Source organism: Gymnogyps californianus, chromosome 20 (genome assembly GCF_018139145.2).
Source record: "Gymnogyps californianus isolate 813 chromosome 20, ASM1813914v2, whole genome shotgun sequence".
In the NCBI taxonomy this organism is placed as follows: Eukaryota; Metazoa; Chordata; class Aves; order Accipitriformes; family Cathartidae; genus Gymnogyps; species Gymnogyps californianus.
Genome location: NC_059490.1, coordinates 3,429,918 through 3,453,900, shown reverse-complemented (window position 1 = coordinate 3,453,900; position 23,983 = coordinate 3,429,918). Strand labels below are relative to the sequence as shown.

Here is a 23,983-nt window from a genome sequence, read left to right as displayed (position 1 = left end):
CAGCCTTACTGTAGTGTGATTCATCGTCTCCCCACATCCCAGAGGCCCCATCTATGTATATATGATGATGCATACATTTCCTCTCTGGGTAAGAGTGAAGATCTGCTTGTCATTCTTGGAGTCCAATTGCTCCATATATATAATTAAACTCTTCAGTGGGAATAGAAAGACATTTCTGTGTATTAAGTAACTGAAAACAGCGTTGATTTCAATTGAATGATGCCCCTCCTGAGGACGAATTGTTCTTTCGTGCACAAGTCTCCCCGTTCTCCTGGTAGGCAGCTCACTTTCCCAGCTCCAGGAGGCCCTTTAACCCAAGACAGCTGAGTTCTTTCCTAAATATCAACAGATGCCTCCTCTAATTAGAGGAGGTTTAGACAAGGAAGCTTGTTTATGAAGTTAGATATGTACACTCACAGCTATTTTTATCTGTAACGGAATCAGGGTCCTTACATCTGGCTACCAGCTCAACATCCTCATTATTGCCTTTTTTTTTAATCAGTTATGCGAACAAATCTGAGTTTAGCAGAAAATGGAATTATTTTGTATCGTTACTGGATTTTCTCTTCAGACTTTGTAAAAGAGTCCTAGGCATATCTGTGTTTGTGCATGTAGTTTTGTATGCATGCATGCATGACTGGCCTGTACAATCTCTGCTGAAGGCTTTTCTGCCAGGGTAGCTCACCATTTCCATGTTGTGGAAACATTAAGCATTGCCCACCCTCTGCTAAGGAGGCAGAGGCTCTGATTCCCTTGGAATATTTTGTATGGACCCTGTGCACTTGGCACAGGAATCGCCTAGTGCTCGGCTGCAGGATAACAAGGTTTAAGTAAACCAGTGAAACCTGGTTGTGGTTTTCATGTTTTCAGGATCCCAGTGCCAGTGAACAGTAGTTGTGCTTGCTGAGAGGTGGTGCAGCAGAAACAGCATGTCTGTGTGTGTGTGTACCTTGCAAGAAGGCAAATGTTTGCTGTGGGGAAAGCTTGCTTATTAACTGTCTTGCTCCGTGGGTCTTGCTGTTTAGCTTCTGCTGAGCTGTTTGTATACAAAGGTTGTCTGTATCAGTCCCCTCTCAGACTTTGATTGTGCAGGGGAGGCCTATGTGCAATGGCTGCGTAGAAAAGGGGTGCTGCTCTGGGTGTTACTGATTGTTCTTTGTGTCTTTTCCCCTCCCAAGGAAAGTGGAGGACTTGCAGTTCCGTGTGGAGGAAGAATCCATTACGAAGGGGGATCTGGAGGTAATTCCTAAGACCCTTACCAAAATGTGGGGTCAAAACCTGAAGTTGCATGTGGGGCCTCACTTCAGTAATTTCTGCCACCTTTTGCTCAACTATGAACAATACTTTATCTTTACTGATGGCTTTGGACCTGCTGTGAACACCATGGTATAAACTGTCAAGATTGTTCTTTGGTGTGTTGCCCAATGACTAATAATGCTAGGAGCTGCCTAGAATTAATCACATGCAGCCAGCCTGGCTTTAAATGTCGCCACGAGTTGCCAAGCCGTGTTAATATCTGACTGTATCTGAATGCATTTCAACATATGTTTTTCCACTGTGGAAATGAATTGACTGCTCAGTCGCTGTCCCTGCAGTGTCCTGCTATTAGCAGCTAATGGGCACGCACAGTCTCCCAGTCAGATGCTATTCTATTCCAGCCAAAATGCCGTGTATCGTTTGACCTGCGGTATCCTCATGTGGAGTCCTCTGCCCACGAGCGGGGCGTTTGACACTAGGATACCCCTTCATTTGGAAGGGCTGTTGCTCAGAGCAATGCTGTTGCAGTGAATATTGTGCAAACTGGAAGTGGTGTCGGGAGCTTGCCCTTGAGTTGGAGGCTTTTCTGTGCGGGGGGGGTGGAAAAAGGAGAATATTTCTGTGAAAGCAAGGCTGTGCTCTACACGTGTAAATCAAGGGACTTTCCCTTATCTTTAGCTAGAGTGCTAGGTTAATAACAGCCAGAAATGTCAAGGGACCTGCTCCTGTGCTTCACTGTCAGTCATATCAATAAAAGCCCGGGAAAATGGGAAAACTCAGCAATGGAGTATGTTGCTATGGCTTTGACCCTCTTGGTATAAACCTCTCCTCTTTATCCAGAAGCTGAAGCAGAGTAATGTGTTTGACAGGGTATAAATCAGCAATGCACTGATAGCAGAGCTTTGCTAAAAGACAGCAAGTGCAGTTTCTGCATAGTGTGTGGGTGCAAAATCAGGTTTCTGTTGATTCCTGGGCTTAGACGATAGGTTTCTCCCAGTGCTTTAGAGAAGGGTGGTTGATCCATCCCTCACTCCCTTTGAGAGCAGCGAATTGTCCCTGTGTAAGCTTTAAGTGTTTAAGCCTGGCTGTGTAATAATGGCAATGGGACCAGGGCTAGCTAGCAGGTATATTTAGATATATTTTTTAAAAAGCCACCACGTTTTAGCAAGATGGTAAGCTGCTGTAACATAAGTGCTCCTATGACTGCAGGTCCCAAACTGAGAATAGATCTGATTTTCATTTGGGCTGGGAAGGAGTTGCTTTGCAATGGGGATGTGGCCAAGCTTCTTGCAGGCTGCCAGGGTCCTGTCCTCACTTCCATGTTTGTCTGTACAGAAGAACAAATAATTTCTTAGGAAAGTCATGGAGCAGCTTGGTTTCCTGTGATCCAGAGAACTGGGATGTTCCCCCTGAGTCCAACACCAGTGACAGCACAGGCATTGACAGAGGGCTTGGCTGTGGTCCGTTTTTACATCCTGTCCTGTCTAATTTGGATGCTCAGACTGAATGATTGACACGCTGGAGTTAATTCTCACCTTCCTGCTTTGTTGTAGAGACATTTGGATTTCCAGAAGAAAGTAATTCACTTAAAGAAAAAAATCTCCTATTGGAAATCAGGGGGATAAGTGCTCCTTCATGGTGCAGTGTGTTTCCTGGGAAATGGTTGCTCCCGATATTCTTCATGTAAAATCACAACAAGGTCAACCAGTGGCTGCTAGCACAGCCCTTCGCATCCCTAGCTAGAGCTGAACTAACCACCCAGATACCAAAAGCAAAACCCAGTGACAGTTGTCTCCCCTCCTCTGGTCTTGTAGTCCTCTTACGCCAGCAGCCCTCTTCTGAGTACTCAGAGGAGAATGTTTATCTTGTACTTAACAGCCAGTAACAGACATGATGGTAAGAAAAGATTATCTCCTCTGTGGTCCCTGGATCTAGGGTTTCTGCTGAAGGCTAGGCTAAGTCCCCTGGTATTTCTCACAATAGCATGTAGGTTTTGAACAAATCTAAGACTCTCAGGTGTTGAGTATGGCAGGCAGCATCCCTAGAAGCTCTTTGGCCAAAGAAATCAATGTGTCTGAAGCCTGGAGATATGGATCAAGTTTTTGGACTTTTGATAAAGACGGAGCTGCAGGTTTAGCCTAGAAATGTAGTTATGAATTCAACCCATTTTTGATCCTCGTTGGCAATGCTGATGCTATAGTGCTTTAGAAGGTGAAAAGCAATTGCAGGAAAACAAAACCTTTTAAGGAAGGCTTTTCATGGTGGGACACCATGGTTTATAGGAATTATTAACCTCTTCAAGGAACTGTCTCATGCTCATCTCCTGGAACCTGCATCATGCCTTGAACACCAGTGGGAAGTCAGTGTGTAATTTATGAATAGTAATTTAAGGCTAATAGCTAGAAGTAAGTCTGAAATTCAGATCTGAACCTCCTCAAAGTGTAGGAAAACTTCGGATTTGAGGCTCTGAGTCATACTGGCTGTGCAAACCAATTTGCATAAAATAAGAAATAATACAGTACTAGATGTGCATCTAAAATTTAAGGACGGTAAAACAGTCAATCTAGCTTTCTTCCCGATTATTTTTCTCCTGTGTTTTCATGTGTTTTTCCAGACTTGGAAAATAGCAGGATTGGTAGATACTGAGCAAGAATATCAGGTGGAACTGAGATAGCTTGGCTGGGAACTTGAGTGTCAGCCTCAGGAGTCTTGAGAGAGTCTCTTTGGGAGATTCAGAGATTAGTTTTGTAGTAGGTCAGGATCTTCAGGTGATATCTGATGTGCTGCCACCAGTTAAAGTAATTTCAAAAGTTTGTGTTGCTGAAGTTTCACTTGGGGATTTTGAGCTAGTGTAAATTGAGGAAAATCCATTGGTATCAATGGAATAATTATCCCTGTAATATAAATCAAGCCTGGAGTTCCATCTTGAGATGTGGAGCTTTGCAGAGAGCAGGAGAAGCCACTCAGTACAAAATTAAATTTCTTTATTTTTCTTATCAGGATGCATTCAGCCAACTTTTGCACTTAAGTGATATTATTTGGGGGTTTTGATAATGTTTGGGCTCTTGAGACCACATCTTTTTTTCCTCCTTCAGGGGTCAAATAGACCACATAAAATATGGAGTAGTCTGAATATATCTGGCAGTTGAGATCTTGACCATCTATGAATACATGTATAATGGTACCTTTCAAGCCATAAGAGAAAATATGGATTTTTACAAACTTCAGTTTCCATTGTTTGTACACAACTGACCAAAACTTGCTTTATTGTAGGAAAGGGCAGAAATCCTTAAAATTGGTTCCAATAGGAAGAGAGGGAATCAAATAATTATATGGAAAATGAAGGGCAGAAATGGGGGTTAAAAAAATGGTTCTGATCAGGTTTGTTTGCTTTTTGGTAGGTCCAGTTTAATTAAAAGGAAAATGTTGGTTTTGTAAGCTAAAAAAATGTGAAGGCCAGAGTCTGCATGCATTTTGCCATGTCTCCTCTCCTCTTTTATTTATGGGAAATTTTACATGATATTACAGTGGTCGTTGTGGAGTCCTGAGGTTTGCCACCAAGTGCAGCTGTATAGTACTTCTGCTTTAAAAGTGAAGGGCACTGAAGCAATGCTCTGAGTCAGTGCTCCTGGATTGGGGCAGGTTACATAAACTTCTTGTGCTTAGTTTAATCATCTGTCTAAAAAAGCAAAAAAGCAAAAACAAAACCAAAAAAATAGTTCTGTTTTCTTGTGTACAAGGCTATTAGAGTTTTAGTGTGCAAAAATCACTTCGAAATTCATAGCAGCCCTGTTCAAACCTGAAGCACTGATTTATATAGCAGTTTGGTATCTAAATTTCTCTGATTTGCTTTCAGTGCAGTGTATTCTTGGTTTTAGCAACATGCTATGTACAGTATGACCTGCTTTTTTTTTTTCCACTTAGTGCAGGGTTCAAGCTGTCTCCGAAGCAAAAAGAGGATGGGAACTTCCAACTCTTTTTAGTTTACCTTGTGATTCTTCTTGAGGAGAGATGTGGAGAATCATTGCAAGGTCTTTGCATTCTCTTATGTGGTGCAAGGGTCTTGTACTGGTGGTCTGCAGCGGTGGGAGCTTTGCTTTTTAGGAAGTGTCTTCAGTATAGTCTTGATGCAGGAAAACACTGACGCAGCTTTCTAATGCAGAGGGATGTTTTCCCATCACAGATTCCATTTCCTTGTGAATAGCCACTACGAGTACCATGTAAAATCCTGTAGTGACCATTTTCTGTTTGGTTGGATTTTTCCTGCTTGTTTGGATCTTTATTCTCCTCCTGTTGTGAACTGCCTTTCCTTGTCTTGTACACTGAAGATGATGTTGCAGCCTTCTCTTTCCTCTCTCTCTCCCTTCCCCTTTTCCCATCTCCACTGTTCTTTTTTCCCTATGTGTGACCAGACTCAGACGCAGTTGGAGCATGCCCGAATACGGGAGCTCGAGCAGAGCCTGCTGTTTGAGAAGGCACAGGCTGAAAAACTCCTCAGAGAATTAGAGGACACCAGGGTAATCGACCCCCACTTGCCCTGCCTGCAGAACAGCGCGCTTGCCCCCTGCGTTGATGCTCATGACGCCTTGCTTTGGGTTTCTTTCTTTTGGTTTTTGTGGGGTTGATTGATTTTGGCTTGAATTTAGGCTTCCCTGATTTTTTCGTTTGGTTTTTATTTGCTCTCTCTCCTGGAAATGGTAGTACGATATAATTTCTAGCTTTGCTTCTTGTGTGGGGACTTGTTTCTCAGATTGAGTTTGCTTCTTTGCCCCATGCCACCATTTGACACATGAGCTCTTCACAATTCATCTTTCAATTAACATGCCCGAATAATATCTGCACCCTGCACAATTCATCCTGCCTTGAGGCTCCCCCGGGCTGTAGTAGGAAATAACATTGCAATCAGCATTCCCTTTGTCCCCCCTCCAGTTGTGGGAGCTGCCATCTGAAATGGAAGATACTGGTGAGTGCAGGTGGACCAGCTCTGATCCTTGGCCATGCCTGCAACAGGACAGGCTGCCCAGATGAACAGCGCACCCGACCCTAAAAGCAGCCAGATGTGGAAAGGGCTTTTTCATGCTGGTGTGGTGTGGGAAGCGGCAAACTTGCAACAGTGAGCTTGCTTCTCACCAATGGATTTTAAAGCTGTAGAAAACACAAACGTGAGGTTCTCCAAAAGGGCCTAATGGTTTGAACGCCCCTGTGCCCATCTAAAATAAAAAACACCCAGCCTCCTGGGCTGCTGGTTAGTGGGGGAAATGGCAATTGAAATGGAACGGAATTGATCGCTTGTGTTTTGGCTTGGTTTCCTTGTTTCTTCTGCCTTTTTCTAATATTTCATCTAGTCGAATCTCTTCTTCTCCATCCGTAGCTGCAGCACCCTGAACTCCCTGTGACTAGCAGGTAGTTCAGCCCTGTTAGGTTACATTCAGATGGTAAGACATTGATCCATAGCCCTTATGCTCAATGTTAACCATAGCCAGATTTATTGTCTTGCATCCTCGAGCCTTCTACGTTATTTTTACTTTGCTAATAAACTCTAACAAGTACTCATGTGTAGAAATCCCTTTTCCTTTTTACACCAGGGTAAACAAATTACGATGCAGAAGGGAGGTCTGTAGGCTGAGGATTGCTGAGCAATAAAGGAAACATGATATGTTTAATGCTGGTTTCAATGCTTGTGATATTCCTGCGTGTGCAGTCACATTTCCTCTGTGCATCGTCTGGCAAGATGCCTAGTCTGGAAATCTAATGCCCTTTCAGGACATTATTTTTCATAAACCACTGTTGCTCTCTAGCGAATTTCAAGGGTTGTTGCAAAGATGTGTGTTCTTCTATGGAAAACGAGAGGTTCATGTTAGAAAAAATAAATTGCAATTGGCACAAAGACATTACTGTTAGAGTTATCAGTGATGGTTACCCTGGTGCAAAACTGTACTCAGATTGGAGGGTGCTGGGTAGTCTTTTCCTGTTTGTTTGAACTTTGACTAATGTACTTTGGATTTACTTCCACTGGAGCGCACTTACTAAAAGGAAGGATGCAGCAATGAGAGGTGGGGACTGACTTTGTCTTCTCTGTCATGTTGCAGTTAACCACGGTAGCAGAGAAGTCCAGAATCCTGCAGCTGGAGGAGGAGCTGAGCCTCAGGCGCAGCGAGGTGGATGAGCTTCGGCAGTGCCTCAGGAGCTCTCACCAAGCAGAGACCCCTGAGCATAGTCTTGGCTTGCAGTCAGAGGCTCTTCGTCTACGAGATCAACTGCTGTCTGCCAACAAGGAGCATCAGAAGGAGAGCAGCCAGCTAAAGGAGAAGTACGAGAAGACATTAAAGAAGTACCAGCAGGAGATGGAGAAGCTGAAATCTGTCAATGAGAAGTACTCGCAGGAAATCGTTGACCTAAAGCATAAAGTTCAGCAAGCCACTAACGAGAACATGGGGCTCATGGACAACTGGAAGTCCAAGTTGGACACGTTAGCTTCTGACCACCAGAAGTCTCTGGAGGACCTGAAAGCCACATTGAACACAGGCCCCGACACCCAGCACAAGGAGATCGTGGAACTGAAGGCAGTGGTGGAGAGTATAAAGATGGAGCACCAGCTTGAGTTGGAGAACCTGAAAGCAAAGCATGACATTGAGACGGCTGTTCATATGAAGGAGAAAGAGAGTCTCAAACTGAAGTTGCAGGAGGCTGTGGATGAAGTGGAAAAAAGCAACAGCAACTGGAAAATGCAACTAGAAACCAAAAGCAATCAGCACCTTCTTGAGCTCCAAGATATGAAGGACAAGTGTCGAGATGCTGAGCTGAGGGTGCATGAACTGGAGAAACTTCATGGTGAATATAAAGATCAGACACAAGCGATAGCTTTCTTGAAAGAGCAGATTTCTTTGGCTGAGAAGAAGATGTTGGACTATGAAACATTACAGAAAACAGAAGCCCAGAGCAAACAGGAGATCCACAGATTGCAGGAAAAAGTGCTTGTCTTAGAGAACAAGCTGCAGTCCATGGAGGCCCTGCATCCTTCTCAGCATGCAAATGTATGACTTCCAGGTCGTTTTGCTTGTTTATCATCACTGTTAGTAACCCTTCCTAGGAGCAGCCCTCAGCTGCTGCTTTGTGCAGTTTTCCGAGGCTTTTATGCCTCAAAGTATCTGGATGTTTTTACCTTCCATTGATAGTGCTTTTTGTGCACTGCATCTCTATGCTGAAGGTGTCTTCCCACGCTTGAAAGCCAGTACAGTGGCACAATTAGAAGAAATAAGAGTCAAGAGAAGCAAGTGGGCCACATCTGGGCTTGAAGGCACGAGTCCTGTGGCAGCAGAACAGGGCTATTGTGGTTTGTCAGGGGTGGGCTCTCATCCTGAGCAAGCAGCGTTCTTAGCTGAAAAAGCATCATTTCTACAATACGGCTGTTGTCCTCCGAGGAGCTGCAGCAGCCTTAGTGTATTGTTGAGCAAGGCCCTTTAGGGGTAGGTGGAGGACAGGGTGCAAGAAGGGTCATTGCCCATGCTGAGATAGAGCACGTAGCTTGCTCAGCACGTGGAGCATGGTTTGAGAGCCTCAGTTAGGTGGCTGAGCTGATGGGGCTGGGTGGGAGGTATGTGCCAGCAACGCGGCAGAGGCAGTGGGGAGGCTTCGCAGCATGTACGGGAAACGCAGGGAAACGTTGACTTTGAGGATTAGGATTATAGTGGAGGAGCTGCTAGTAAGGGTCAGGATGGCACCAGGCTGGGGAAATAAAATGCCTGATTGAATACAAGTCCTGAGCCTCCCAGGGAAGGCTAGAATAAGAGCAGTAATAATATGAAGAGGTCAATTTTCTGTGGCCTTTGTGTCTTTTTAAGTCATCCTTATTTTTTTTTTTACTATTTGCCACAGGATGCCATCCTGCCTTTGTGCATGGCACAGGGGCACGTGGCTGGCTTTGCACTAGAGTGAGGGGGGGAGATTGCTGCTCATGGCTCTAGGCTGGACCCTTATTTGTGTTTGGATTTTGCATGAGAAATGAGCAAAAACCCAACTTACTACTTGTCCCTGGGGGGATGCAGAAAATGAAAATACGCCATGAAATGTGCATGTTTTAACAATACTTATTTGAAATCTATCGCTGGCCATGTAGTCACTGTTCAAGACTGAGGTGCCAATGAAGTGAATACAATCCCTATGTTTAATTTGCCAGCATGAACAGCCCCATTGAAATCGGTTGCACCTCTAGGTAGCAAAGTCAAGCCCATGAATTACTGTTGGCCAAGTCAGAGCTTCATGCCTGCAAAAAGGCACACTGAACTGGACAGGAGAGGCAAAAGCCCAAGCATGAATCTACAGCATTAATGGTGTTTCAAGGATTGCTCAACATGTTTCATCTAGTAAAGACAGTTGTGAACAATAAGTACAGCCAGGGCCCTGGGAAAAGGGGGTTGTTATTACAACATGTCACGCTATAGCCAATATTCAAACAGGAATGAATGTAAAAGCAGAAGCTGGAGGCTTGTTCCAGGGCCCTTTAGATAAATGAGAGGGCTCTGGGGAATATTGATATCAGATTAGAACCAGGGAGTCTCAAAATTATTTTAACTATGTGTCGATTAAAATAAGGAAAATGTGGGAAGAAATGCATGGGTGAAGGCCTTTGAGTATCACAGGGCAAATTCTATTTTTAAATGTCTTAGCTAATTTAACGTGACTGCAGTATTAACTATCCAAATATTTTAAACAAACAAATGTCTTCTGACCGTCTTTCCTAGACCTTCCAGTTAGAACCACAGCTGCACTTCCAAAGAGCAGTTAAATAGCTTTTCCGTACCAAAAGTACATCAGGCCGCGTATTTCCCCTTTGGGTGTGCTCCTGCTTCTGCTAGACGTATCCTGCAGCCCACTCGAGCTCTCGGGGACTGACGTCGGGGCTTTCGGTGATGGTGGCCACAGCAACTGCTTGATCTGGGGCATGTGCTGAGATCCCACCAACGGCTTCTGAACGTGAAGAGGCTTGAAGGGCTGCATTGTGGCTCTGCAATGGAAAGCTTGGCCGTGAGGTCTGCGGTCTCTGGCTTTTCATTGCAGTATAGACAAAAGAGGATGGGGAAAAGGCAGAATCCTCTATATGGACCAGCATTTGCTTTTTGTTATTTTCATTAATTTATTCATTCTCTAATAATTATTATTTTATCAATGTTTTATTACTGGTTTTATAACTTTGGGCAGTTAGATTCTTCAGAAGTTGAGGAACTTGTTGTCTGATAGGTCTCAAGCTGAATGCTAAAGAGCATTTGCACCTGAATATTTGCTGTGATTAACTACAGGAGACTGGTCTGAAGGAGAGCAGCTCTTCCGTCACTCTGCGCAAACCCTCAGTGTGTGAAAGCTGGGACCGGAGCTTGTGGGGAAAGCCTGATCTCTTTTCCCTCCTGGGTGAATCTCGCTGTTGTGCTCAGCTGCCTGTTGTGTGTGGGCACTCTCAGATGGTACCAGTTAGCCTTCAGAAGTACCCAACTGTAGAAGTGACTCCTCAAAAGCCTTTGTTTCCCTCTCAGGAAGGATGTAAAACATCGTAACTTGGGTACCGGACACACTCCTGCTTTGGATGGGGCTTTGTGGTTGTTAACTTTGCTTTGAATCTTTGGGTAAAGGGCTGTTTTACATCTCATATTTTACATTTATTTCAGATGATTGAAACTAATGATATTTCAGAAGAAAAGATAAAGATGAAGCAGACTATGGAAGGTATGAAATTTTATTGTTTTTTCTTGGAACACCCTGTTCTAGTGACTTATGTGTCTTCCCTTCCTCTAACTTTCTGCTCTTGCAGGGACGGCTATGTGGAAGGGGCTTAGGAAGCCATTTCATCTCTCAGATTTTGCTGGGTGGCATTTGTTGTCTGGCTTTTTTTTTTTTTTTCTTCTAATCTGGCTGAGCATATGCAGAGGTGGATGTTTTTATTTGTGTTACACATTCACCATGCAGATGGTGCAGGTTGGAGACAGATCTGGGGAAATGGGCGCGCTTCCATCCCATCACTGATTTTTACAGTAGGTAAAATCCAGACATTAAATGTAATTTGTTCATAGGAGAGGACTGCTAATGGTAGATATTAATGTGACTGGCTTAAAATAATGGGAGTTACTTTTTTTTATTAAGCTCACTATAAATCAAATCCATCCTTTTAACAAAACGTAGAATTTGTGCACTCAGAAAATTTGTATAAAGTAGCTTTGAAACTGAATCGCACTCAGCCTTCCTCACAAAGAGGGTAAGCTGTAACCCCTAGTCTGAGCAACAGCAGACCTGGCAAGATTAGAGCTGGATGGCCCAGATGGTCTCTGTTAGGAGCGATGTCCTACCACGTCGCTGTGCGTGGCATATGCTTTTGGGTATCTGTGAAGGATTCAGGGCTGTTCCAAGACAGGTAAGGTGCTTCCAGATCACGTCTTCCCTTGCTCATTCCCAGGAGACTCATATTTCTTCATTCTTCCTTTGGGTTGGTTTTTTTTAGCAGAAAACGTTATCAGCATAGATCGCAAAGGTGATCTCTAAAGAACTAACTTGTCACTTCTCTTTTCAAATGACATTTGGCTTATGGTAGCATAGCTTTTTCTCAATTATTCACCTCTAAAGAGTCTGTTCTCTGCAAACCCCTTGTTAAAGTCCTGCTGAGGATGTAGCAACCTAAACGGAGGTTACTGGGGACTTTTACTGGCTTAAACTTCACTTAATAGAAACTTTGTTTAGTTTGAGTGTCCCTCCAGCTGTTTGTGGATTCAGACAGAGGTCATATTTCCATCTGCCCTCAATGCTAGCTAGGCGCTGTCAGTCGGCCTCATCACTGTCTTTGCAGGTACAGGATTACATGTATGCTATACCAAATTGTGTGCTGATTGACAGGTAATTCTTGCCTAGCGAGGGCAGAGCATAACTAGGTCCAGCAGCCACTGCTCTTAAAATGGCCACTCAGTCCATGTGCGTGTTGTTTCCACGCTGAAGAAGCCATATATACATGTACTAAAAACAACCAGTTCAGACTTGAGCCACAGAAGCATCATACTTCAGATCTACAGCTCTGACTGTGGAAATGCATCAGTTCCAGAAAACATGTCTTTTAAAACTGTCTCTGCCTTCCAGTGTAGGAGGTAACACAAAGAAATGTGCTGAAAGTTCCTTTCTGTGGTTTTTATTAATGTTTTATTTCCTTTCCTCCTCCCCCCACCTTGTGGTTGCTTTCTTAAACCTGTCCGAGGTGGCTTCCCAGCTGCGTGTCCTGCCTCCTAATGCCTGGGTGGTGGTGAGATGCAGTGAGGAACACCCGTTACCTGTCTCCTGCTGCTTCTCTGCCGATGAAGGGTACCACCACCGTGCCCCTGTCGCACCCTAACCCGTGCCATACGCTCAATGCCTTCCTGATTTGCACAAAGCATTTTCCAAGCTTCTAATCTTTGTCTTGTCTTTTCATTCTCCCACAGACCTCCAAGACAAGCTGAGTAAAAGAGACAAGGAGGTGTCATCACTGGTGTCCCAGACTGAAACTCTAAGGGCCCAAGTAAGTGGTAAGTTTCCCTAATCCAGTGCTGGTGGGAACTAGATGTTTCCCTGCTTGTCTTCTGTACTGGTGTTGAACAAGGGTCCAGGTGCTGAAGTGGACTGGTGTAAAACATGACACTGCCTGTCTTTTAGTGGGTATTGTTGGTAAAAATTTGTTCAGGAGTTTCAGTCTCTCTTCAGTTGAACACAAACACTGCAGAAGTTATTTGTATCCTGTGAGGGAGGTTTTGGGCTCATTGAATGTCAAAAGCTGAAAGAGGCAGAAGTAAATGGAGCTGGGTGTGTTGTTTCCGAGATCTCCCCTTAAATAGGGCCAGGGCCAGATCCAGAGCTAACCAGGTCTGTGCTGTTAGGAGTGAGAATTGGGAAAAGGCAAAAAGCAGGGATGTAAGTAGAGGACTAAGTGACCTTTCTTCCCCCTGTATCCTCTGCTTCTCGTAGCTTTGGAAAATAAATGCAAAACAGCAGAAAAGAAGGCCGATTCGGTGTTAAAAGAAAAGAAGAGGCTGGAAGGTGAACTGGAAGCCTTGACCAAGAAAACACACGATGCTTCAGGGCAACTGGTCCTGATTAGCCAGGAGCTACTCAAGAAGGAAAGGTCAGTCTGCAGATCTGAAGGACGGAGCTGGAGAGGGGGGGCTCTGTGTGTGTTCGTGTTCGTTCAGGGTGCTGTAATTTACCACCAAAAGAAATCTAGAGCTTGAATTGTTGAAGTCCAGCCCCCAGCTTTCCTGTTCTTTAGAGATGCTCATGTGGGAATTTAGTTAAAATTAGGGGCTGTGAATTATCAAAGAGACTGCCCTTTCACTGCTTGCCAGGAGCTGCAAGACAGCTCAGTGCCCATGTAGATGCTGAATGAAGTCATCTACAAGCCAGCTAAGCTGGCTGCTGCCCTGCTCTGAAGTACGGTGCCCTGTGCAGGTCCCAGTCTCTTTAAAGCTGGCACAGTGGGGAGGACAGGAGATCTGAAGCCCCTGAACTGGTGGGAGTTGGGTCAGGTTTGCTCACTGGCCTTTCTTTGGATCTGTAGCCAAGGTGGGAGGGAGCACAGCAGGACTCCAGTGGTCCGTGGGCTCTGGAAATGTCTTCACCTTTTCATGCTACTTCTTCCAGGAGCCTGAACGAGCTGAGAGCGTTGTTACTGGAGGCAAACCGGCACTCACCTGGGCCAGAGCGGGACCTAAGCCGGGAAGTGCACAAAGCTGAGTGGCGGCTGAAGGAACAGAAGCTCAAAGATGACATCAAGGGGCTGCGAGAGAAACTGGTCATGCTGGTGAGGGCATCAAAACCCCTCCTGGCCTTGGCCTGGGGGCTGGAGGGCTCTGTGCTGCTCGGGGGGGGTCCTAGCCCTTCATCCTTGCTCCAAGTCTTCATGCTTGCTTTTGTGCTACTGAGCATCTGATGGGAACTTCTCGGACAGCGCCTGTGAGCTGTGGCCTGGCTTAGCAGCACCTCATTAAGCAGCAAAAGTGTCCGTATGTCCTTCTCCAGTGTTTTTCTGTTCCCACAGGTTTTAGATCCTTGGCTAAATAGGGCTAAAATTTGTGGGAGAAACTGAAGGTCGGTCAGCTACCCCACGTTGTTTTACACGTTCTCTGATCTAGGAAAAAGCAGTGTCCTCTAATTCCTGTGTACTTCAGTGTCCTCCAGTGGTTGAAATGTGAATAATTTATTTGAACTCTGCTGGGAACAAATTGGAGCTGCTGCTGGATGCACTTGATACGATTGCCTTCAGAGTTGTGCTCTGACCCCATCTACTGTTGAAATCGGAACACGGTTATATGAGTTACTGTGGATTTCTACTTTGCTTAGTTTCTGTAGTTATTGGTTTTAATCTAACATGCTCCTATTTTCCCTTTGCTGTATAAGGACAAGGAAAAATCAGTAACGGATCAGCGGCGATACTCCCTGATCGACCCCTCGTCAGAGTCGGAAGTGATCCGGCTGCAGCACCGGCTCGTCAGCACGGAGGATGTGCTGCGCAATGCGCTGGAGCAGGGCCACCAGATGGAGAAGCTCATGGAAGCGATGAGGCTCTCCTCCGAGAAAACACAGGTAGAGCATCGGCAATCATTTCCCGGGTCACTCAGCCCTCAGCGGTCATCTGTCTTGAGCAATCTCCTGGGATCTTGCCCCGTGCTGTGGGGGGTGATGCGGTCAGCTGGGTCCCTTTCTCTCTGCTGGGAACAGCCTGGCAAGGCTTTGCTCTGTCAGAGGTAGCTTAAAACTAAGAAAAGCCTCGCTAGTTGGTAATTACGGATCCTTTTGTGCTCTGCAAGAATGGTTGCTAAATGTGGTGTTTTGGGGAAGGTTGCAGTGTGAGTAACTGTTCTGTATGTGTACAATGATGTGTGGCTGCATATCCTTGTGCTACAGGCACTTTATAATATGAAAGCTGAGGGTTTCTGCCATCCCTGTTCTTCGAGAGGTTTATTTCCTTGCAGTCCATAAGCAGAAACTTTGGAGGCGACTCTGCGAAAATGTTTTCCATTTCTCTTACCAGCTCCTGGAGGCATTTCTGTGTCTGATCTGGGTTTGCTGGTGGACCATGAATGTTCCCGTTCCAGTTACTGTCTTCTCTTCCCAACTTCCTCTAGTCTCCCTTTGTTTCTTCTGACAAAAGCAAAATTGTTTCTGTTGTTTGTCTTGCATCCTTCTTTGTGAAATTGAAGGCTGCAAATAACTTGACTCTCCACATTTGGCTTTTTCCATCTCATACCTGTGGTGTCTAAGCCCTGACTGATTCCTCCTGCGAAGTGACCTGCCCCTTGTGCCAAGCTTTGTGCTTCATGTCCTTTATTGCTCTTCTAGCTGTATTTTCTCTTGTGTCTGCAACCAGGTCATGACTTTCAGAGCCCAGATGCACCAGTGCTCCTCTTGTACTTGCTCATTTAAATTCTTAGCTGAAAAATGTCTTTCTCTTGCAGTAATGAGCTACAATTCACATTCAAGCAGACACCTTAGGATAGTACAGAACAAGCCACTAGACACGGAGAATGGGCAGAGAGCTTGTTTTCCCTGATGCAGGTGCAGATATGTTGTGGTAGGTAATCTGGGGGGTATCAGGTCTTCTCCTCCCATGATGCTGTCTTCTGCACAGTTTGCAGATACACCAAATGGCTGTTTGCATTGCAGTGGTGCTTGCAGGGAGGCAGTCAGGAGGATGGTGCATGGTAAAAATTGCAGCCCTGAAAGCTCTGCTGGCTCAGCTGAGCATCTGTGGGTTGCAGACAAGTCTCTCTATATCCCGCAGTGCAGTGGCAGCAGCCGTCTGCCAGCACCAGACAGGACAGCTGTAGTCATGATGACAAGTTTGTGGCAGTCCAAGACATACTATAATCCTGTCAGTACCTCCAGAGTGACTTTAGCTTCTGCTGTAATTGCTATGTGTCAAATGAAAATGCATCATGACAACCTCATCTGTTGGAAGCTATGGGAGGGGTGGGGAAAGTTATTCTCCATTTGCTTTAATGCTACGTCCCTTGAGAAAAGGAAATCTTCCCTTTCACATTCCTGTCTCCAGAGGTGGTGCAGGTGGTAGTTATTTTCTACAGTTGGGGAAGAAATAATTAATCTTACATAAAGAAAGTTGGAATGGACCTTATGAGGTCAGCTAATCTATCCCTGGTATTACTTTGATACTTTCATGCTTAAGAAATCTTAGAGATACAACAAGATAGTATTATGCCTTCAACTGCAAACCATGGTACTAAGAGACAGACGGAGGATTATTGCGGGAAGCTAGGCTTCAGACTTCTATTGATGTCAGACTTTTAAAGTGCCTAGTTACAAGGAAGTCTGGATCAAAGCTCCCGCATTTCAGTATGATATCTGTTCATCCTTCCCCTTACGAAGGGGAGTTGTTAACCAGGGGCTTTCAGGCTGAGCCTGAGGACATTGCTGGCCTAAAGAGATCCTGGTGCAATAGTTAGGCAATTGATGGTTCTTCCCCAGAAGCCACGTTTCCGCTGTAACCCATTCTGCACTGCCTTCTGACCTCCCGTCTCCTCTCTGACAGCAGCAGCTGTTGCCCAGGGATCTGCCTTGGCATCGCTCTCCCTTTGTCTGTAAAGCCTTCACTTCGCAGCACGCTCAAGAAGGAAATCTCAAATTACCACAAGCTGCTGCTGCTGCTGCTGCTGCTGCTGCTCTCCCTTTGCAGGCTGAGTCAGCCGCCGCGCTCTGCAGTCCTTGATGGGCATGGCTGGCCTTGCTGTTAGGCAAGGGGGTGCAGGAGCTGGGGGAGCATAATGGCACCGTGTCTTCGTCTCATTGTTGAGTAATTGCTGCCTTGCTGTTTCCATGCCTGCAGCTGCAAAGTATTTGTCCTGTAATAGAGGAAGAGGATCGTTGCCTTCTCCGTGCCTTGGGAGACCCTGGTCTCACAGCTTTGCAGGAAATGACAAGGATTTGGCACTTGGGCCTTTTCTCGGAGAATTTGCAGTGATTGCTCTGGGACCTTTTTTTATTTAATTTCAAGCGAATTGTACCACTTTGTTCATTATCGTGACCATGTACTGAGACCAAATTTCAAACCTAATTCCTGGTATCTGATAGCTGCTCAGTGCACAGATCGGGTGTGCCGCAGCCAGGGTAGGATATGTTGCCTTGTGCAAGGCCTGAATCACCTGTGGTAGTGGGTGCAGACTCTAAGGCTGTGTCACTACAGCAGCATTCTTCTTGCCATCCATCCAGGTAGGATTCACTGCCTAGCAAACAGTTCAGGCTCTCAAAGCAGAGCTCAGTTTGAATCTCTGCCTGTTTTTCCTGCTCAAACTAAACCTCTGTCCCGTAGGGTTGATTATGCACCTTCATGGTCATGGTAAGAATGGAAGCTGGGTAGCTAGGACTCCTCTAATGATGGGTTTTAAACCTTGCAGTCTTGTCTCCCCATAATGTCTGGTTTTGCTGCCATCAGCAATTCACCAACAACTGTGAATCTGATTACCAAGACCCAAGCAACTGACATCTGGCGTGCTGTGACTTCAGGCTGCAGCTTTCTTCTCTTGTTTGTGCCGGTTGTACTGTCATTTTGAAGCTGAAGGGCTCCATATTATCCCTGCTAAAGAAACATTATAAATGTTTAAAAGTTCTTGTGCTTTCTAAAGATAGAACAGTCTGTCCTGGCTGCCAGACTTGTCCCCAGAGATGGGAAATGGGGAATGGCAAATGTCCTTTTCACTGCTGGGATGTTCGCTGTGCCGTGTTTTGCAGCTAACGCTGCCCTTGGCTGAGGGTTTATTATTGGGATTTAAGAGTCAGAAGTGAAGAGCAGGTCTGTATCCGTAAGGAACTCGGGGGATGTTTTGTAGCTGGGAAGGATGCAATCCAGCATGTGGGGATTGAGCCAGGGTGCAGAGGGCAGGACCAAAAGTGGGGTGGGATTTTTGCATTCTCCTTTCCCTGTGTGGAGTGGGCTGCTAAGGAAGGAGATGGCAGTCTTGCCAGACTTCAGTGCTTGTAGGCAAAACCACTAGGCTCTGTGTCCCTCTTCAATAAGCATTGTCCGTTCTCCATTGCAGACTGTTGGAAATTCTGGGTCTGCTAACGGGATTCACCAGCAGGATAAATCCCACAAGCAAGAGGTAAGTTATAAGCAGAATGTTGTTTAAAACAGAGACTGCTTCATGTGATTTCTTGCCTGCTGTGCTGGGGACAGCTCTTGGATGGAGGCAGTTCTGCCAGCAAAGCTTGACTGTGTCATTCCCACAGTGAAAGCAAAGGGCTTTGCACAACTCCAGTTCCCAGGCATGGTGGGAACCTCACCTTACCATTAAAACCACTTGAAGCCATCAGGAAGGTGCTAGTGAGATGCACACTGAGGTGCAGTGGGTGCTTGCTCTGGGAGAAGCAGTGGGAAGGGAGTTTCCCCTCAGTCTCCTGGGTCAGTGCCTGTATGACTCTTCTCCTGGCAGCCCCAGCTAGAACCTACTCGGTTTCAGATCTCTGCCGTCCCCTTTACGTGGGTGGCATTTGTGGGACATGCTGTCCTGGTCTCCCACAGTTTTCATGTAGGGCAAGACCTGTAGCCTCAGACTTCATCTCCTCACAGGCAGGATGGCCAGCCTGAGGAAGAGGCAATGTGACTTACTGGGCAGAGCAGCGGGTCAGGACATGGCAGGCCTGGTGGCATTCCACTCCGTGCCCCAGTTCCCTCTTCTGTAAAAAGACCTCTGTGCTTGCCCTCATTTTGCCTAACAAGGTCTCTTTTCTTCCAGGAGAAGCTCTGATAGAGAAGAGTTGAAGAGGATCATTTCACGCCAGTATCAGCTCCTGTGCACAGTCAGGAAAAACAATACCACATCTGGCTTTAGCACCTCCGAAAGACCAGATACAGTATTTTCACTTTAAAGCAGGACAATGTTTATAATATACTAACTGATGTAATCAGGACAATCCTGGAGTCCAGTTTTCCAAGACAGCCATTGTTCCAGGAGGGAGCAGAAAGATCTCTCTGGGTTTGGTTTCTTACTTGTATTGGTTTTGACTGTGGAATTTGTATTGCTTGAGCTGCCCTTGTCCCACCAGCTGACGTGGTCTGGATGACAGCTGCCCCGAGCGGTGGCTGAAGTGTCAGCGAGTCCCAGTAACCCCACAGGAGCTGCAAAGGGATTTGCTTGTGGTGTTCAACTCCAAAGCGCGTGCCCAGAGGCTGCACGCTTCCCCTGTGGTCTGTCCCTTCCCTTCCACCCAGCCTGGTGTCTTGAAGACCTGCACAAGCGAGTGAAACCTGCTGGGCTGACTGCTCACGCTGGCACGCGTAGGCTGAGGAAGACAGGGTGTGGGGACGTGTTTCCCTCCTCGCCTTCTAGAAGACATCGCTGTTCTAGAGCACGGAGGCTGCACCTAGTACTTGTATCATAGCATGTCGTGGGAAATAATCCGGTTTCAGAGGGATATTTATTTCGTTTCTCACCCACTGCTGTTTGGGGAAGGAGCTATGGTGGCTGTGAGTTTGCGGACGGGCACACCTCGCTCAGATGTGGTTGGCCTTTCTTTCTGCAGAGCGATTGCTGAGCAGGCCTGCCAATGCCCTGGGCCACAGCCAGGCTGCCCAGCCCGGTCCCCCTCACTAGTATGTGTTTTATTGGGTCTTTTTTGAGCACAGGACTCCACAGGACGGCTGGATCTCAGCATCGCTGGCCTGAGAGCTCCATACTGGCTGCAGTCAGTGTGGGACAGATGCCTTAAGGAGATCGTTCCCTCCTTGCCTGTTTAATTTAACAGCTAATCAGGGATTGCCTGGCCATTCTCCAGAGCTATCCTTGGCTCTTCAGTATGATGCCCATCCCCTACTACCAGGAATGGAGTAGGCTAAGGTGCTCCTGTGAGCATTCATGCAGTAGTGGCTGCCTGTATTTGATGGGTACAGCAATCCTCTGTGCATGACCTGAGTACGAGCTTTTGGAGCAGAAAGAATCCAAGGCTGGAGCCCACACAGCTCTTGTGTCCGTACACAGCAGTGCAGGCCCAGGCAAGGGTCTTGTTCCTTCTTCCGAAGGCTTTACTCTTCTGTTCAACTTTGCACCACAGCTCCCAAGGGACATTAGGGTGGAGGAAGGGGACAATATGCTCTTAAAGGTGTGAGAGAGTCCAGTTCAGATTCACTGTTGAATACCACAGGGAAGAGTCACAGCAATATTTTACCAGGCTTCCCCTAGTTAGTGCCTGACTCCTCCAGTCTTCAGAAGCTCTTGTGTCATGAGGGGGCATCTGTGAAAGAGAACAAGACAGAAGAGACCACGGAGAGAGGAGATCTGAGCCAGACGACAGGCAGATGAACATCACGGCATGTCAGCTTCATTGCTTTTTGCCCTGATTTCCTACAAACTTGTGTTACTTGTTCTTAGTGGGTTGCCAGACTCCTACTTCCTTGAAGGATGGGCAGCCAGAAGCAACCTGGGAAAGACTTGGGCTTCCTGGCTGCAATTCTGCCATGAGGAGGACGTTGCTGAATCTGGGCTACGATACAATACTGGACCCTGCTCACTTGTTGCAGGATTGGTGCGCTCTGTCCGTTCAAAGGGAGAGGAAGGTGACTTCAGGGGAGTAAAGCAGGTCAGAAAACACAGCTTAAATCTGGCGCGTGGCAGGGGGAGGCAGAGCTTGGGATCTAATTGGCTGGAAATAATTCAAGTGGGATCCCGTCCTGCCTTGTAGAAGTGTTTCGTCAGCTCTTACTAATCACCAGGAAGATTGCCACATCTCTGCCTAGCTCTGAGACTTTCCCAAGGGATCATAGGGGTGGTCTCCAAAATTCTCCTGGTTGCTGTATTCATCTCCTAAGCAATTTAGGAAAATCCCAGAGGGCACGTTCGTTGTTACAGCCCGTGACAGTGAATACCTCACTGGGAGCTGCTGTTTTTAAGAATTTAGGGCTGGTGTTTCCCACAGTGCTTCTGTTGGCTGGATGGTCTCTGAAGTCACGTCTGCAGCTCCCACTGGCTTGAGTGGAGCTAACAGTGTTTCTTGCAGCGCCGCCTGCCTCCAAGCCCAGAGCTTCCCGGGCACCGGCCGGTGGGAGAGCCCGTTCTGGTTTGTAACTTATTTTCCCTGATAGGTCTTCTAGTGACTTGTGACCAGCTGCCTTCATCTACAGAGGAAGGGTACCTGCATTTTCCACCACCCTCGATGAACCTTTGGCTCTGCACAGGGCGGGATCCCCCAGGAGCAGTTATGGGGACCATGTATTTGGTTCCATGAATCAGATCCAAAGTTGTCAGGGTGGCAGTGGTTCAGGCTGGAGGAGTCTCTGGCTCCTGTCTCCTCCCAGGGACCATCCCCTGTGAGTGGCTCAGACCTGTGGCTCTTCCCAGTCAGCTTGGGTGACAACGCAGAACAGCAGCAGATGGGTCAGAGCAGGTTTAAGGTTAGTGCTGATGGTCGTCTCTGGCTGTAAATAGCTGTGCTGGTCCCTACGGATCAGCCAGGAGCTGATGGCACTTCTTGGCTTTCTGCGGAGGCTGCGTGGTCTTTGTGTTGCAGGGCTGTACCGAAACAGGCAGCGGGGTGAAGCCAGGTCCCCTGTGTCCCCACCCACCTTGGGGTGCAGGTTCATGGGAGCTGCTCCCCAAACAGGACCGACTACAGTGTCAACAGGACATGCTATCACATGTGTCATCTGGGTTTCAGCTCAACCCTGTATAAAGTGCCCAGGAGGGGGTTTGGACACCAGCCATGTCCTCCCTCTCCAAAACTGGCACAGGCTTCCCAAGGGCACCTGCCTCTGGCTGCCCTTCTGAGGTTGTAAGAGACCAAACTAGGGACAAACTTGGAAAGGACAAGGAGGAGATTCCCCAGCCCCTCTATTTATTTGTAAGTTTAAGTGCTATTTTTGCCTATGTGGTGGTGTATAAAGTACTTCACGATATTTGGTCTTACTGGCTTGGTTCTTTGGGGGAGATTTTCAAGGGCGTTGGAGCACTGATGCACCCATCTCCTGTTGCTGGTCAGGGGCTGGTTCCTGTTTGTGCCTTCGCTCCCCCTTCGGCTTCAGCCTTGCTCTTACCTCGATCCCCAAGAGCTGGTACGGGGGGGCTGTGTTCTCCCCAGCCCCTCTCCCAGCTTGTGCGTGCCGTGCTGGTTTGGCATCTGGAGCTGAGACCCGAGCATCATGCCTCAGAGCACCAGTGCAGGGTGGGGAGCAGGAGGTAGCGCACTGCTGGAGCCCTTGGCACCGAGGGAAGGAGCGGCACCCCGGTTGTGAGACCACCCCAACAGTTAGTGATGCTTTTCTGCTGAAAGCTGAGACATTATCCAGTGAAAAAAGTCTTTGAAATGGAGACTGCTCCGTGTTTAGTGATTTCTTCTCTAACCCTCTAGACCAAAGGAAAAGAATCGGGCTTGGTTGGTGATTTCAGCTTTATCCCTCCTACAGCATCCGGAGAGCTGGAGCAAGGGGCAGCACCGCGCCGGTGCCGTACTGAATGATGGGTGCAAAGTTGCCAGCCAAGGCTTTACAGCTCCTGCCTACCCCCAGCCACCAGCGGTTCCTCTGGCTTGCAGTAGAGATGCATGAGGGTTTCATTAAAACAAAATGATGCAAATGACACTGTAAAAGTCTTAACAAAAATTCCAGTACTCTGTTGTTCGGCAGCTTTAGCAGCTCAACACTATCTTGTAGGGAGTTATTAATACACTAAGATCCTATAGGCCTCATGTAAGTTACCAGAATAAAGACAATACTAGATGTATAAATGGATGATAACCTTTTACCCGTACAGTATGTATTACAATTTTGTAGCTTAGTCATTTTTTGGCTATCAGATTTTGTTAGTATGATATAAAAAAAAAAAAAGACCAAAAAAAAAAAAGGTTTGACTGCTAATGTCTATTTTGTTATTTGATTCATTTTATTTCTTCCTCTGTACAAAAGCTGTACAAATCTCAGTCTGTGTAACTACTACAGATATGTATTCATGTACCATCCACCCCTGTCCTGGCTTGCTGGTGTGGTGAGCTCGTTACTAAACAATAAAATCTGTGGCTGAAGTCGGGCACCCCGGGGCTGCTGGGGGTGTGTTAAGGGTGTTTCGCAGTGCATGAGCCACGATGAGATAGAAATGGCTGGGGGTGAGGGGGGGCTTTCCCTTCACAGCTCAAATGTGGGGCTTTGGCAAGTCCCTCTTGCCCGGAGCCCAAGCAGTGACCTGGAGCCATCAGCGTTCGGGCTCTGCCGAGAGCAGGCTTTGCAAACAGCCGAGCGGCCGCGGACCTGCCCTGGGGGATGAGATGCACCGGGAGCCGGCATGCGGCGTTTGCTCTTCTGCACCCTGTGCTGGAGGTGAGGACAGCCAGACCAAACATCGGCTCCTTCCCGGGGCAGCTCTCCCGGCCCGCTGCTGTCGGGTATCTCCCGAGCCACAGGGTGATGGTGCTATTTATTACTCCATGATTATTTTCCCTCTGTTAATCTCCCCAGTCCCTCTCTGATGCATCCACAACACCCCGAGGCGAGGAGTGTCGCCGTGTGCTGCGCCAGACCCACCTCCCCTCACCTCGAGACTGGCACCCACTTGTTTGAGCGGTTCCACCTTGATTTTGCCAGGGCGGAGATGGCGGTTGCGTCATCCTCATCCCTTCCAGCTCACTTGCTGAAGACCTTTAGAGCACAGGGGAACAGAGATTGCTGTGGATCGATCCCAGGGGGGAGCTGTGGTTGCTGCCAGGGTCGGTGCCAGCCCCACGTGCGGGTCCA

The 23,983-nt window shown here is 47.0% G+C and overlaps 1 protein-coding gene across 1 annotated transcript in view; it reads left to right on the top strand.

Moving 5' to 3' along the window:
• The window catches only part of CLIP2 (CAP-Gly domain containing linker protein 2), an 82,152-nt gene extending 58,875 nt beyond the window's left edge, over window positions 1–23,277 (top strand). The window contains exons 8-16 of the mRNA XM_050908906.1: window positions 1,179–1,239; window positions 7,347–8,291; window positions 10,917–10,974; window positions 12,708–12,791; window positions 13,228–13,384; window positions 13,900–14,059; window positions 14,656–14,841; window positions 18,309–18,371; window positions 19,005–23,277. Coding sequence (XP_050764863.1) covers window positions 1,179–1,239; window positions 7,347–8,291; window positions 10,917–10,974; window positions 12,708–12,791; window positions 13,228–13,384; window positions 13,900–14,059; window positions 14,656–14,841; window positions 18,309–18,371; window positions 19,005–19,016 — 1,726 coding nt within the window. The 3' untranslated portion in view covers window positions 19,017–23,277. The remainder of the gene's footprint in view (window positions 1–1,178; window positions 1,240–7,346; window positions 8,292–10,916; window positions 10,975–12,707; window positions 12,792–13,227; window positions 13,385–13,899; window positions 14,060–14,655; window positions 14,842–18,308; window positions 18,372–19,004) is intronic.
• The last annotated feature ends 706 nt before the right edge of the window (window positions 23,278–23,983 follow it).